The 16,337-nt window shown below is 36.1% G+C and overlaps 1 protein-coding gene across 13 annotated transcripts in view; it reads right to left on the reverse strand.

The window, feature by feature from the left end:
* SCMH1 (Scm polycomb group protein homolog 1) overlaps positions 1-16,337 on the reverse strand; it is a 213,033-nt gene that overhangs the window by 96,525 nt on the left and 100,171 nt on the right. For 12 of the 13 annotated variants that reach the window (XM_058442483.1, XM_032160455.2, XM_032160453.2 and 9 more), the window contains one exon: positions 13,770-14,004. In XM_058442483.1, the coding sequence (XP_058298466.1) occupies positions 13,770-14,004 (235 nt within the window). Of the gene's footprint in view, positions 1-13,765; positions 14,005-16,337 lie in introns of those variants that run through there. The other variant, XM_032160460.1, reaches the window with a different exon arrangement.

The following is a 16,337-nucleotide window of genomic DNA, read 5'->3' on the forward strand; positions in this document are numbered from 1 at the left end:
CTCACTGCAGCCTTGACCTCCCGGGCTCAGTTGATTCTTCCTTTTCAGCCTCTGGAGTAGCTGGCGCTACAGGTGTGTGTCATCATGCCCAGATAATTTTTGTATTTTTTTGTAGGGACAGAGTTTCACCATGTTGCCCAGGCTGGTCTCAAACTCCTGGGCTCATGTGATCCACCCATCTCAGCCTCCCAAAGTGCTGGGATTAATAGGTGTGAGCCACTGTGCCCAGCCTCATTTTTGAGACGGAGTCTCGCTCTGTCACCCAGGCTGGACTGCAGTGGCGCGATCTCGGCTCACTGCAAGCTCCGCCTCCCGGGTTCACGCCATTCTCCTGCCTCAGCCTCTCCAAGTAGCTGGGACTACAGGCGCCCGCCACCACGCCCGGCTAATTTTTTGTATTTTTAGTAGAGACGGGGTTTCACCGTGGTCTCGATCTCCTGACCTCATGATCCGCCCGCCTCGGCCTCCCAAAGTGCTGGGATTAAAAGCGTGAGCCACTGCGCCTGGCCGCCTCATTCCTTCTGTATTTATCGGCTGGCAATCTGTAAAGGAGATGTCTTCCCTCCAACTTTAATTTTTTTTTTTTTTTTTGAGAAGGGGTTTTACTCTGTCACCCAGGCTGCAGTGCAATAGCATGATCATGGCTCACTGCAGCCTCAACCTCCCAGACTCAAGGGGATACTCCCACCTCAGTCTCCCAAGTAGCTGAGACCACAGGTGCGTGACACCATGTCCAGCTGATTTTTAATGTTTTCCAGTAGAGATGGCGGTCTTGCCATGTTGCCCAGGCTAGTCTCAAACTCCTAGGCTCAAGGGGTCCTCCTGCCTCAGCTTCCCAAAGTGTTGGGATTACAGGTGTATCAGGTGATTTTTAGAAACCAAAATCAAGGTGTCCTCATTGCTACTGAGATGTAATTGCTTCTAGGCCTTTTCAATGAACAGTGCTTGGAAAATACATACGTATATACACACACACATACAAATCATATGTTACATATATGCATTACTTGAATAGGATGCATACATATAAATATATTTTAAAGGCCAGAGTAGATACAGATATTCTCCAATTCAAATCCAGTACTACAGGGTTCTTCCTCATCTTTTTCCATATTAGAGTCTTATTTATTCATTTGCTCTATTTTCAGTATTTTCAAATTAGTCTCAGATAACCATGCCCAAACCACAAACATTATTAAGCAGTCAAAATTTCTTTGCAGTCCATTTTTTCCTTAGAATATGCCCCATATTAAAGGTGTACTGTGAAGGTTCTATGTTAAAAATTTATTTGAATTAATAGTTTTTTCAATGTGGTTATTATATCCGTTTGATTCAGTTTTGTTTGTTTCTAACCAATTTTACGGTTTGCTTTGTTCATCTTTTTTAGTTTAATTTTATTTATTAAGTAAAATATTTAATTCAAAAGTCAAAAGAATATTAAAAGGTATTCTCAAAAGCCTCACTCTTAACCTGGTACTTTCTACATTATTCCAAGACATGCCTAATGGGTGATCTTTTCATTATTTTCTGGCTTGACATTCCTGTGTTTCTTTTTACAAAAATAAATTTAAAATATATACTCTCATGTGTTATATATGTGTATATGTGTATACATACATATTTCCCCTTCTTTTTCTCAAAAGTTAGCGTATTATATATACTTTTTGCAACTTTCTTTTTTCACATTAATGATATATCTTAGAAATCACTCCATATTAGTTTACAGAGATCTTCCTCATTCTATTTTATGGTTGAATAGTACTTCATTGTGTGAATGTACTATATTACATTCAATCAGTCTCTTAATGTTGCAAAAAAATAACCATGTGTATGTTGCTTTATTTTTGTGGAAGTGTATCTTTAAAATCAAATTCCTGAAGTGGGATCCCTGGGTCAACTAATACATGCATATGTGTTTTTTCTCAGATACTGCTGAATTGTATGCCCTCCCTCTCCAGTGTGAATTGTACCATTCTGCATGTTCCTAGCAAAAAAAAATGAGAATGCTTATTTCCCCACAGCCTTGCTGTCTCCTCAAGCTTTTGAATTTTGGTCAATCTGGTAAGAAAGAATATCTTACTGTGGTTTTAATCTGCACTTATTTTATTATGAGTGGTGTGAATTTTCATATGTCTGAGGACCATTTGTATATCTTCTGTCAACTGTTTATGCCTTAAAGATCATTTTTCTATAGGTTTTAGTCTTTAAAAATTTTTCTATTTATGAGTGTTCTCTATGAATTAGGGAAAGTTATCTGTGCTTTATGTTGCAAATATTTTCTCCCACTTATCATTTGTCTTTTAGCTTTGCTTGGAGTATTTTTTTTTCCCCTAAAAACGTTTTACAAAGTCAAATTTATCAGTCTATTTAGATTTTGAGTCATATTTAAAAAGGCTTTCCCCACCCCAAGTTTATAAAGGAATTTGTGTTTTCCTAGTACTTATATAGTCATTTTTTTTACATTTTGATCTCTAATTCATGTGCAGTTTATTCTGACATATGCTGTGATATATGGATTCAATTGTATCTTTTCCTAATGGCTATTAACTTATCCCAATGTCATTTATGAAAAAGTCAATTTTATCCAATTTAATATGCCAACCACTATAGACTGAATCTCCATCCCCCAAATTAATATGTTGAAGTCCTAATCCCCAATATAACTGTACCTGGAGACAGGGTTGTTAGGAGATGATGAAGTTTAAGTGAAGTCATGGGGTAGAGCCCTAATTTGATAGAACTATGGCCTTATAAGAAGAGGAAGAGCTCTCTCCCTCCCTCCACTTCTCTCCCTTCCTTCTTCCTTCTCCTGTGAGAACACAGTGAGACGGCAGCCATAAGATGGCTGTCTGCAAGCAAGAAGAGGACCCTCACCAGAAACCAAGCCCTGCCAGAACCTTGACCTTGGACTTTCCAGCCTTCAGAACTGTGAGAAAAAAAAATCCTGTTGTTTAAGCCAGACAGTCTGTGGTATTTCACTGATAGCCCCAGCAGACTACCACACTACCTTTATCATATAGCAGATTTTCACATACAGTCAGATCTATCTCTGGATTTGCTATTTATTTTACACTGCTCAGTCTGCCTATTCATGTGCCAGTTCCATATAATTTTAATTACAGAGGCTTTAAAGTATGTTTTAATAGCTAATGGGATTACTCTCTGCACATCACTCTTCTTTTTTAGGAGTCCTAGCCATTTTTGGATTATTATATATACACACTACAAATTTTATTATATTTACCTACAAATTTTCCTCATTGCTTTGCAGAGATCCATTTTTTCCATGTTATCATTTTCTTCCTGCTTGAAAGACTTCACTTAACATTTCTTGTAGGACTGATAGGCTTGTGATTAATTCTCTAAGCTTTTATATGTCTGCAAATGTCTTCATTTCTATTTTTGAAGGACATTCTTGCTTGATATAGAAGTCTAGCTTAACAACTTCTTTTCCTTTTAGAACTTAAAAATGCTGCTCCACTGTATTCTGGCTTGCATTGTTTCTGACGAGAAGTTGCTGTCATTCTTTGTTCTTCTATATATCATGTGCTTGTTTTTCTCTGGCTGCTCTTAAGACTTTTCTCTTTATCATGGGTTTTCAGCAATTTGATGATGATGTGCCTTGTGTGGTTTATTTCATATTTCTCCTGCTTGGGGTTCATTGAGCTTCTCTGATTTGTGAAGTCATAGTTTTCATAGTATTTGAAAACTTTTCAAGCATTAATTTTCTAATAACTTCTTATGTGCTCCTTATCTCTCCTTCAGGACTCCAGTTATATATGTTATAGGCTATGTGAAGTTGTTCCATGGCTCACTGATGCTTTCTTTTTCAGTTCTTTTTCTCTCTGTGTTTCATTTGGATAGTTTATACTGCTGTTTTTAAGTTTGCTGATCTTCCTCCTGCAGGAATTCCAACAGTAATATGTTGTGGATCCATTCAGTTTATTCTTCACTTGAGATATTATATTGTATGTTCTACCTCTGAAGTTCAATTTGGTTCTTTTAAATCTAAATCCTACATTTCTCTACTCATGATGCTCATGATTTCCTCTATCTTCTTGAACATATGCAATATAAACAACTGCTTTAATGTCCTTGTCTATTAATTCTATAATCTGTGTTATTTCTGGATTCTAATTATAATTGGTTAGTTTTTCTCTTGCTTGTTTGCATACCTGGTAATTTTTTATTGTGGTAAAATATATATCAAATTTACAGTTTTAATCATTTTAAAGTGTACAGTTCTGTGACATGAAGTCCATTCACATTATTGGGCAACTATCACCACCATCCATCTCCAGAACATTTTCATTTTCCCCAACTGAAACTCTGTACCTATTATCAACCTCTTCACTTTCTCCTCCCCCAGATCCTGGCAACTACTATTGTACTTTGTCTCTATAAATTTGACTTCTGTAGATATCTCATCTAAGTGAAATCATACAATATTTGTGCTTTTATAACCAGCTTATTTCACTTAGCATGTCTTCAAGGTTCACCTATGTTGTAGCATGTGTTATAATTTCCTTCCTCTTTAAGATTGAATAATATTCCTATTGCATCTCTCTCTCTTCCCCAGCCCCACTCTCTTTCTGCGTGTGCGTATGTGTGACATTTTCTTTATCCATTCTTCCATCAATGGACACTTGAGTGGCTTCCACCTTTTGGCTATTGTGACTAATGCTGCTAAACATGGGTATTCAAATATCTGCTCAAGTCCCTGCTTTCAGTCCTTCTGAGTATATACCCAGAAATGGAACTGCTGAATCACAGAATTCTACTTTTACTTTTTAAGAAAATAGGTTGGGTCTCACTATGTTGCCCAGGCTGGCTTCAAACTCCTGGGTTCAAGCGATCCTCCTGCCTTAGCCTTCCAGGTAGTTGGGACTAAAAACAGGTGCATAGTATTTTTAACTTTCTGAGAAACTCTCATTTTACATTCTTACCAGCAACAGACATTCCCACCAGCAACAGACATTCCCATTTCTCCACATCCTCATCAACACTTGTTATTTTGTTTTTTTCCTAATACCCATCCTAATGAATGTGAAGTGTCATCTCGATGCAGTTTTAATTTGTAGTTCCCTAATGATTAGTGATCGTGAACATATTTTCATGTGCTAATTGGCCATTTGTACATCTTCTCTGGAAAAAAAATCTTTTCAAGTCCTTTGCTCATTTTTGAAATGGGTTTTTTGTTGTTGAGGTTTAGGAGTTTTTATTTTTAATTTTTTAAATATCATAAACCTTGAATAACACAGTGGTAGGAGTTTATAAAAATATTTTTTGAATGTTAACCCCTTATCAGATATATGTTTTGTGAATTTTTTTTCTAATTCTGTGGGCTGCCTTTTCACTATGTCAATAGTGTCCTTTGATGCACAAAAGTTTTGAATTTTGATGTAGTCTAATTTATGTATTTTTTTTCTTTTGTTGCCGGTGCTTTTGGTGTCATATTCAAATCTAATGTCATAAATCTTTTCTTCTAAGAGTTTTATGGATTTAGCCCCCACATTCAGGCCTTTGATACATTTTGAGTTAATTTTTGTATATAGTGTAAGGTTAAGTTCCAACTTCATTTTTTTGCATGTGTATATGTCATTTTTCTAGCATTACTGAATTAGATATGTAAGTATAAAAAATTAGCTTCACTGAGATACAATTCACACACCGTAAAATTTACTCTTTTAAGTATATAGTTCACTGGCTTTTAGTACTCTGTGAATATACAAAGGGTGCAAACATCACTTTATCTAATTTTAAAATATTTTCATCACTCCTCCAAAAAGAGGCCCAATACCTATTAGCAGCCACTCCCCATCTCCACTTCAAGCTGGACTCTGGAAACCACAAATCTGCTTTCTGCTTACATGGATTTGGCTATTTTTTCCCATTGTGTGAGCTGTCTTTTCACTTCTTGATGATGAAGCTTTTTAGTTTTAATGAAGTTCAAGTTATCTATTTTTTATTTTGTTTTTTTGTGCTTTTGGTGCTGTATTATCTAATCCAAGGTCATGAAGATTTCCTCCTGTTTTCTTCAAAGAGTTTTCTCATTTTAGCTCTTACATTTAGGTCCATGATCCACTTGAAATTAATTTTTGTATATGGCATAGAGGTAGGGTCCAACTTCATTTTTTTCTATGTGAATATCCAGTTGTTCCTGCACCAGCTGTTGAAAATCACATTGAACTGTCTTGGCATCCTTGTGAAAAATCAATTGACCATAAATTGGTAGGTTCATTTCTGTACTCTTAAGTCTAATTCACAGATCTATATGTCTGTCTTCATGCCAGAACCACAATGTCTTCAGTACTATAGCTTTGTAGTAAGTTTTGAAACCAGAAAATGTGAGTCCTCCACCTTTGTTTTCCCTTTTGAAGATTGCTATGACTATTCTGGGTCCCTTATAAGAATTTTAGAACCAATTTGTCAATTTCTGCAAAATAGGCAGTTGGGATTTTGATAGGGACTGCAATACATCTATAGATCAATTTGGAGAATATTACTGATAGTTAAGTGATTTGCAAATATTTCCTCCTAGTCTGTGGCTTGTATTTTCTTTTTTTAAATTTTTCAACTATTATTATTTTTTATTATACTTTAAATTCTGGGGTACATGTGCACAATGTGCAGGTTTGTCACATAGGTATACAGGTGCCATGTTGGTTTGCTGCACCCATCAACTCATCATTTACATTAGGTATTTCTCCTAATGCTATCTCTCCCCCAGCCTCCCACCCTCCAGCAGGCTCCGGTGTGTGATGTTCCTTTCCCTGTGTCCACGTGTTCTCATTGTTCAACTCGCACTTATGAGAACATGCAGTGTTTGGTTTTCTGTCCTTGTGATAGTTTGCTGAAAATGATGGTTTCCAGCTTCATCCATGTCCCTGCAAAGGACATGAACTCATCATTTTTTAGGGCTGCATAGTATTCCATAGTGTATATGTGCATTTTCTTTATCCAGTCTATTATTGATGGATATTTGGGTTGGTCCAATTCTTTGCTATTGTGAATAGTGCTGCAATAAACATACGTGTGCATGTGTCTTTATAGTGGCATGATTTATAATCCTTTGGGTATATACCCAGTAATGCGATCGCTGGGTCAAATGGTATTTCTAGTTCCAGATCCTTGAGGAATTGCCACACTGTCTTCCACAATGGGTGAACTAATTTACACTCCCACCAACAGTGTAAAAGCATTCCTATTTCTCCACATCCTTTCCAGCATCTATTGTTTCCTGACTTTTTAATGATCACCATTCTAACTGGCGTGAGATGGTATCTCACTGTGATTTTGATTTGCGTTTCTCTAATGACCAGTGATGATGAGCATTTTTTCATATGTCTGTTGGCTGCATAAATGTCTTCTTTTGAGAAGTGTCTGTTCGTATCTGTTGCCCACTTTTTGATGGGATTGTGTTTTTCTTGTAAATTTGTTTTTCTTTGTAGATTCTGGATATTAGCCCTTTGTCAGATGGGTAGATTGCAAAAATTTCCACCTATTCTGTAGGTTGCCTGTTCACTCTGCTGATAGTTTCTTTTGCTGTGCAGAAGCTCTTTATTTTAATTAGATCCCATTTGTCAATTTTGGCTTTTGTTGCCATTGCTTTTGGTGTTTTAGTCATGAAGTCTTTGCCCATGCCTATGTCCTGAATGGTACTGCCCAGGTTTTCTTCTAGGGTTTTTACAGGTTTAGGTTTTACATTTAAGTCTTTAATCCATCTTGAGTTAATTTTTGTATAAGGTGTAAGGAAGTCCAGTATCAGGTTTCTACATATGGCCAGCCAGTTTTCCCAGCACCATTTATTAAATAGGGAATCTTTTCCCCATTTCTTGTTTTTGTCAGGTTTGTCAAAGATCAGATGGTTGTAGATGTGTGGTATTATTTCTGAGGCTTCTGTACTGTTCCATTGGTCTATATATCTGTTTTGGTACCAGTACCATGCTGTTTTGGTTACTGTAGCCTTGTAGTACAGTTTGAAGTCAGGTAGCGTGATGCCTCCAGCTTTGTCCTTTTTGCTTAGGATTGCCTTGGTCATGTGGGCTCTTTTTTGGTTCCATATGAAATTTAAAGTAGTTTTTTTTCCAATTCTGTGAAGAAAGTCAGTGATAGCTTGATGGGGATAGCACTGAACCTATAGATTACTTTGAGCAGTATGGCCATTTTCATGATATTGATTCTTCCTATCCATGAGCGTGGAATGTTCTTCCATTTGTTTGTGTCCTTTTATTTCGTTGAGCAGTGGTTTGTAGTTCTCCTTGAAGAGGTCCTTCATATCCTTTGTAAGTTGGATTCCTAGGTATTTTATTCTTTTTGTGTCAATTGTGAATGGGAGTTCACTCAAGAGAAAGCAGAAAAGATCTAAAATCGACACCCTAACATCACAACAAAAAGAACTAGAGAAGCAAGAGCAAACAAATTCAAAAGTTAGCAGAAGACAAGAAATAACTAAGATTAGTGCAGAACTGAAGGAGACAGAAACACAATAAACCCTTCAAAAAAATCAATAAATCCAGGAACTGGTTTTTTTTTTTTTTAAAAGATCAACAAAATATAGACTGCTAGCAAGACTAATAAAGAAGAAAAGAGAGAAGAATCAAATGGATGCAATAAAAAATGATAAAGGGGATCTCACCACCGATCCCACAGAAATACAAACTACCATCAGAGAATACTATAAACGCCTCTATGCAAATAAACTAGAAAATCTAAAAGAAATGGATAAATTCCTGGACACATACCCTCTCCCAAGACTAAATCAGGAAGAAGCTGAATCTCTGAATAGACCAATAACAGGCTCTGAAATTCAGGCAATAATTAATAGCCTACCAACCAAAAAAAGTCCAGGACCAGATGGATTCATAGTCAAATTCTACCAGAGATACAAAGAGGAGCTGGTACCATTCCTTCTGAAACGATTCGAAGCAAAAGAAACAGAGGGAATCCTCCCTAACTCATTTTATGAGGCCAGCATCACCCTTATACCAAAGCCTAGCAGAGACACAACAAATAAAGAGAATTTTAGACCAATATCCCTGATGAACATCGATGCAAAAATCCTCAATAAAACACTGACAAACCGAATCCAGCAGCACATCAAAAAGCTTATCCACCACAATCAAGTCGGCTTTATCCCTGAGATGCAAGGCTGGTTCAACATACGCAAATCAATAAACGTAATCCATCACATAAACAGAACCAATGACAAAAACCACATGATTATCTTAACAGATGCAGAAAAGGCCTTTGACAAAATTCAACAGCCCTTCATGCTAAAAACTCTCAATAAATTAGGTATTGATGGGATGTATCTCAAAATAATAAGAGCTATTTATGACAAACCCACAGCCAATATCATACCGAATGGGAAAAACTGGAAGCATTCCCTTTCAAAACTGGCACAAGACAAGGATGCCCTCTCTCACCACTCCTATTCAACATAGTATTGGAAGTTCTGGCTAGGGCAATCAGGCAAGAGAAAGAAATAAAGGGTATTCAATTAAGAAAAGAGGAAGTCAAATTGTCTCTGTTCACAGATGACACGATTGTATATTTAGAAAACCCCATTGTCTCAGCCCCAAATCTCCTTAAGCTGATAAGCAACTTCAGCAAAGTCTCAGGATACAAAATCAGTATGTATTTTCATTCTCTTACCAGTGTCTATTGAAGAACAGAAGTTCTTAATTTTGGCAAAGTCTACTCTATGACTTATTTTTTAATCATGCTTTTTGGTCAGGTTTTTCAGTTTTCTTTATGCTTACACATTACCATTTTTACATATCTTAAATTTTCCCAGACCAGCAAAAAACAAAAGGTTCTAATGGCAGGGAACTTGGGTCATGAGTTGGCATAGTGAAACACAATTTCTTTAATAGATGGGCCTGTTTAATGTAGGATGAGAAGAATGGTATGCCTTTTATTCTGTATAATCCTAAGTTCTACCCCTTGCTGTCTTTTTTTTCCTTCAATGTTAAGTCTCCCTCTTCCACAGAGGAAGTTTTCTCCCCAGGACTGCCATCTCCAGTCCACTTTCAACTTTGACTCTCCTTTCCATTTCCAGTAGTTTGTGCTCAAATCCACAAGATCTTAGCTCTGTTCTCAGTATTTCCCATTCTGGGTGGGACTATCTCATTCTGGGGGCAATTTTGGTTCTGTTAGGCCCCCATTGTTCTCTCCCTTTTTTATACAATTTCCACCTACATAAATTCTTCATTATGTATGGTCTGGTACTGGCTCTGCTGGTTTCAGATCTTTATATCCCCATTAACAAGTAACTGATAATTGTGGCATTCTTGGCTCCTACTTATATTTAGGCATAAGTTATGGGTGGATTGTTTCCTTTTTGATCTGTGGGTTTCTGGAGAATTTTTGGAAATACTTGATTTACATGGTCACTATGTTCCCTGAGAACTTGTATTTTTTAATAGCCTCTCAAATGCTTATAAATAGTGATTCATAAAGTAGTGCAAAAATAACACACTACACTGTAAGAATGAAGAGCATCTCCATGTTACTGCAATGTCATCTTTAGGACATATCACTAAATGAAAAAAGGCAGGGGATAGATACACAAATACACAATACACACGCCTATATTTTTTAAAAAATTGAAGGATAAACTATAGAATTAAAAATAAGTGGTTACCGCTGGCAGAAGGAAAGAACAAGGTGAAAGGGATTTCTCTGTATATACTCTGTTTTATAGATTTGACTTTTCAGAATTATATATATTTCAGAATTATATATAATAAATAATGTATTTATAAAGCAAAATTAAATTTTAAAAAGCAATTTCGCAAAATAAAAAATAAAATGAAGCAAATGAACCTTAGTTATCAAGTTGGTGGTACAGTCACTCAGACAGAAACTAATCTAAATGACCTTATAAAACATTATTTGTCTGTATTTTTCTTAAGGGTAAGGAAAAAAATGCAAATAACTCAAACACTGTCAATAATCAAACTGGTGGTAGTCTTGGTATTGTTATTCTGAGACTATTAGATGAGTGATATGGGATAAAGCAAATGAGTTATTGTGTTAACATGGAGAACTAGGGTTTTGTTGTGGTAAAAAGGAGATTCAAATTTAAGGTAGTAGAGATGAAGTAGGTAAAAACACCTCTGTCCCTTAGTGAGAAGTATCAATATGAACCAATGATATTTTACCCCAATAATTTTTTTTTTTTTTTTTTTTTTTTAGACGGAGTCTCAGTCTGTTGCCCAGGCTGGAATGCGGTGGTGCAATCTCGGCTCACTGCAACCTTCGCCTCCCGGGTTCAAGTGATTCTCCTGCCTCAGCCTCCGCAGTAGCTGGGACTACAGGCACATGCCACAACACCCAGCTAATTTTTGTATTTTTAGTAGAGACGGGGTTTCACCATGTTGGCCAGAATGATCTCGATCTCCTGACCTTGTGATCTGCCCGCCTCGGCCTCCCAAAGTGCTGGGATTACAGGTGTGAGCCACTGCGCCCGGCCAATAATCTTTTTAAAAAGGTAGTTCCTGCCTCTCTATACCAAAAAGACTAGAAAGGATGACCAACCTAGTAGCATTGAGCACTCTAGTGTTCTGATTATGGTCTCTAAATACCATTTCCCAATAAAAGGAGCCCAGGAACCTAGAAGAACTAGCTGATTCCATATTTGGGGCAAAAAATATATAAGATGAACCAGGAACACGTTGAAATTGCAAAAATCCAAGAGAGCTACCAAATAGTATCAAACAGTATATAAAAGAGTCAGGAGACAACTTGACAAGTTTCCTTCTGGCCAAAGATGGGATAATTCAAGCATCAATAAGGACAATTGGTGTGACTGAGTGAAACACAACAAATATGTATGAAGTTTGGAGCTTATGATACTAAGCAACAACAACAAAATCCTCCTTAAATATTTTTGGAGGATGCTAATAAACCAATTCATTGAAAATTGGTAAATAAAGAAATAAATCATGCATTTAAACTGTTTTTCCTGTGTGAACTATATCTCAAAATAACTAGTTGTTGAAAGTTTATGTTAACAGATGTATTCCATTAATTTATGCAGACAGAATGGCAGGATTAAATTTTTCCATTTTGTAACCATATGAATTATAGATTTAAATCAGAGGCAGCAAACTACAGTTGGCAGGCTGACAACCTGTTTTTGTAAATAAAGTTTTATTAGAACACAACCCTATTTGTTTATGTATTGTCAACAGCTGCCTTAGCAGAAAGACAAAGCTAAGTAATTATAACAGAGAATGTATGATCTGTAAAGCCTAAAATATTCACTATCAGATCTGTCAAGAAAATGTCAACCCTGATCTAGACGATGACCAGCAATGGCTGCTACATTATATTACATTATAAAACAAGAGATAACCAGATTATACATGCTTCTTTGTAGAAATAAGTATCACCACCTACGAAATATTCTTATGAAAAAATTGAACCTGAATCTGATCAAGTCTCTAGATTTAGCTACCAATTTTAGGAACTAGAGGACACAGAAACATGTTAAATGATACCACAAGAATACAATCAACAAAATATAATTTTAGGAAATTTAAAAGACACATGACTTAGGTTTTTAAACAAGTAAACTGCAAGAAAAAATGAGAGCAGAGAAGAACTTGTAGATTTAAAGAAACTTAAAGGACATATCAACTATCTGCAATGTGAGGATTCTAGTTAGATAGATTTGAAAAACTGATTAAAAAAAGAGAGAGAGAGACAGACAGACACAGACAATCCGGAAAATTTAAGCACATTAAAATATTCGTTGATATTAAGATATTATCATTGGCTTATTTTTATGTGATAATAGTCTGGTTATGTTTAAGACATCCTTGCCCATGACAGAGACATACTAAATACTTTCATGATAAAATCATGCTATGTTTAACAATTGGAGGTAGGGACAGAAAGTGTATACAAGTATAGATAAAATTATATTGACTTCAACAATGAAGGTTACATGAGCATTCACTATGCTATTTTTCTCTACCTTTTTATATGTTTGAAATTTTACATTACAAAATTTTTTTTAATGGGGGAAAATGTTAAATAAGTACCTAGGGAGCCCATGATACATGCTCTCTAACTCTCAATCTAGCACAGCTTCCTGAGAGGAAATATAGTCAAAAGTCCATAATTTAACTCTCTCGGTCCCCCATTGAGACTCACTGTAATAGTGATTGACAGTAACTGATAAGAAGGGCTGAATCCCTCAGATTTATTGAGGCAAAAGCTGGATGGGAATCTGATCTGGAAAGAAAAACCTAGTGGGGTTATTAGTTTAAATTTTAAAAAATGATTTTTATGTAATAGTGGATTCAAAGTGAGAAAACTCCAAGGACCAGGTGAGAATTAGTGAGAAAGGAGATTAAGAGATCCTTATAAGAGTCATGCTTTCTACTGGCAGATTTTCTCTCATTTCTTGTCATTATGATAGGATTTGGTGAAAGGTTTATGCTTTTTGAGATAAGTTAAACGGCAAGACCTCCTTCCATTCTCTCTCTCAGGTAAATGGGCACTGGCCAAGAAGAACAAAGGGTGTGATTTCTTGTTAGAAAGAATTTGGAAGAAGCCTGGATATCATAAGCTAATGTAGAGATGGAGATGTCCAAATTGTGCAGCTTGTTTCATTTTGGGTGGGCCTTTTTAGGAGACTATGTGAAAAATAAGGGATAAGCAGGGTACCCTAAGCTTCCCCATAATAGGATGTTCAGTTTTTGGAAACTAACTATTAATAATTGGCTAGAAAGAGTTTGGGTTTACTTACTCACCAAGAGGTGGCTGTAGCATACCCCCATTCTTTTCACAGTTCCCAATAGGCTGGATTTCAGCTGAGTCAACCAGCCGCCAGAAGTCATTTTTGTTGTCGCTCCCATCAAGGCGCAGGCGAAGGCGGGCACCTGTCAGTCCAACTACTGTGGCAATACAGGTGGATGTGGTGTTCCTGGGGTCCTGTGCTTCCAATTTCATACTGATCTTGAATTCGTTGCTTGGAGGTGTGTAGGACTGGGAAAAACAAGGCATGAGGTTTAGACAGATTAAGAGTAAAACCCCAAAATTCATGTTTTGGATTCAGATTGGTTATAGCTGGGCCAGGGACAACCAACTGAATTATTCCCTAATAATTAAGAATGGTTGCATGCAAAAGAAACAATGAAAGATAAGATGAAGGGGAAAAAATTACTTTCTAATGAAGCATCAAATAGATCCGTACCAGTTAAAAAAAGGACAAGAATGCCTTATATAGGCCAGTTAATTAAATGTTTTCTCATCCTATAATTCTCTAACTCCCTACCCTTCCAGTTAGGGACTTTTTAATCCCTTTTTAGTCTTTTTAGGACTACTACATCCTATTAAACTACCATATTCTTAGTGTCTCTTTGTGGAATATTTCAGTATATTGGTGTGTATATCTACCACACAGACTATTGAGGGTTAATTTTTTCTTATTTTGACAACTTACTAATCAATTCATACAATTGACATACAATGAACTATATACACTTTAGTAAGTCTTGACATATGTATATACTCATGTTACTATATACACCATATAAACCTGTGAAAGTATCACCACAATAAAAATAATGAACATGGCCATTATCCTCAAGCTCTCACATGCTCTTTTGTAATCTCTTCTTCTGGCCCCTCCAGGACCTCTGTACCCAGGCAACCAATGATCTACTTTCTATCACTGTAGATTGCTCTGCATTTTCTAGTCTTAGATGGAATCATAGAAGATGTACTTTCTTTTTTTGTCTAGCTTCTTTCACTCAGCATAACTACTCTGATATTCATCCATATTAATAATTCATTTCCTTTTATTGTTGAGTGGAATATAACCATGCCGACGGAGATTTGGTTTGTCCCAGCTCTTGGCGATTACAAATAAAGCTGCTAGAAACATTTAAGTGCAAATTTTTGTGTAGGGAAATATACTTTCTTTTTTTTGCACAAATACCTAGGAGTGAAATGGCTGAATCATATGGTAGGTATATGTTTAAATCACAAAACAGAAAATTAACCCTTTTAAGGTATACAATTCAATGATTTTTAGAATATTCTCAGAGTTGTGTAAACACCATCCCTATCTAATTTTATAACATTTCCATAATCCCCCCAAAATGAACCCCATGCCCCAATAGAGTCATTCCCCATTACCCTCTCAGCCCAGTCCCTAGAAACCATTAATCTACTGTTTCCATGGATTTACCTATTCTGGACATTTCATATATTTGGAATTATATAATGTGTGGCCAATATGTGAATAGTTTCTTTCATTTTGCAAAATGGATTCAAGGTTCACCCATGTCAATGAATGTATCAGTACTTCATTCCTTTTCATTGATGGACAATATTCCATTGTATGGATATACATTTTGCTTACTCATTCATCAGCTGATGGACATTTGGGTTGTTTCCTCTTTTTGGCTACTATGAATAATGATGTGATGAACATTCATGGTATATTTTTCTGTGGACATGTTTTCTATTCTCTTACATATATACTTATGAGTGAAACTGCTGGGTCATGTGGTAACTCTGTTTAACAGTTTGGGTAACCTCTGAACTGTCTTCTCAAGTAGCTATAGGATTTCATAATTTCACCACCAATGTACAAGGGTTCCAATTTCTACACATCCTCACCAACACTTGCCATTGTTTGTCTTTTTGATGTTAGAGTCATCTAGTCAATGTGATGTATATCTCATTGCAGTTTTGATTAGCATTTCTCTAATGACTACTGAGTATCTTTAATGTGCCTAACTGGTCATTTGTATATATTTGGAGAAATGTCTATTCAAACTCTTTGTCCATTTTAAAATCATGTTGTCTTTTAATTTCCGAGTTTTAAGAGTTCTTTCTATATTCTGGATACAAGTCCTTTAGCAGATATATAATTCTCAAATATTTTCTCCCATTGTGTGGGTTGTTCTTTTCACTTTCTTGATGGTGTGGAAACAAAAATCTTTTAATTTTGATGAAGTTTAAGTTATCTATTTTTTCTTTTGTTGTTTATGTTTTTGGTGTTGTATTATCTAATCCAAGGTCATGAAGATTTCCTCCTATGTTTTCTTTAAAGAGTTTTGTAGTTTTAACTCTTACATTTAGGTCCATGATCCACTTGAAGTTAATTTTTGTATATGGCATAGAGGTAGGGTCCAACTTCACCTTTTTCTATGTGGATAACCAGCTGTTCCTGCACCAGTTGTTGAAAAACCCATTGAACTGTCTTGGTACCCTTGTCAAAAATCGATCCATCATAAATTGGTGGGTCAATTTCTGTACTCTCAATTTTAATTCATGGATCTATATGTCTATCTTCCTGCCACGACCAT

This window comes from Hylobates moloch, unplaced genomic scaffold (assembly GCF_009828535.3).
Source record: "Hylobates moloch isolate HMO894 unplaced genomic scaffold, HMol_V3 SCAFFOLD_8, whole genome shotgun sequence".
In the NCBI taxonomy this organism is placed as follows: domain Eukaryota; kingdom Metazoa; phylum Chordata; class Mammalia; order Primates; family Hylobatidae; genus Hylobates; species Hylobates moloch.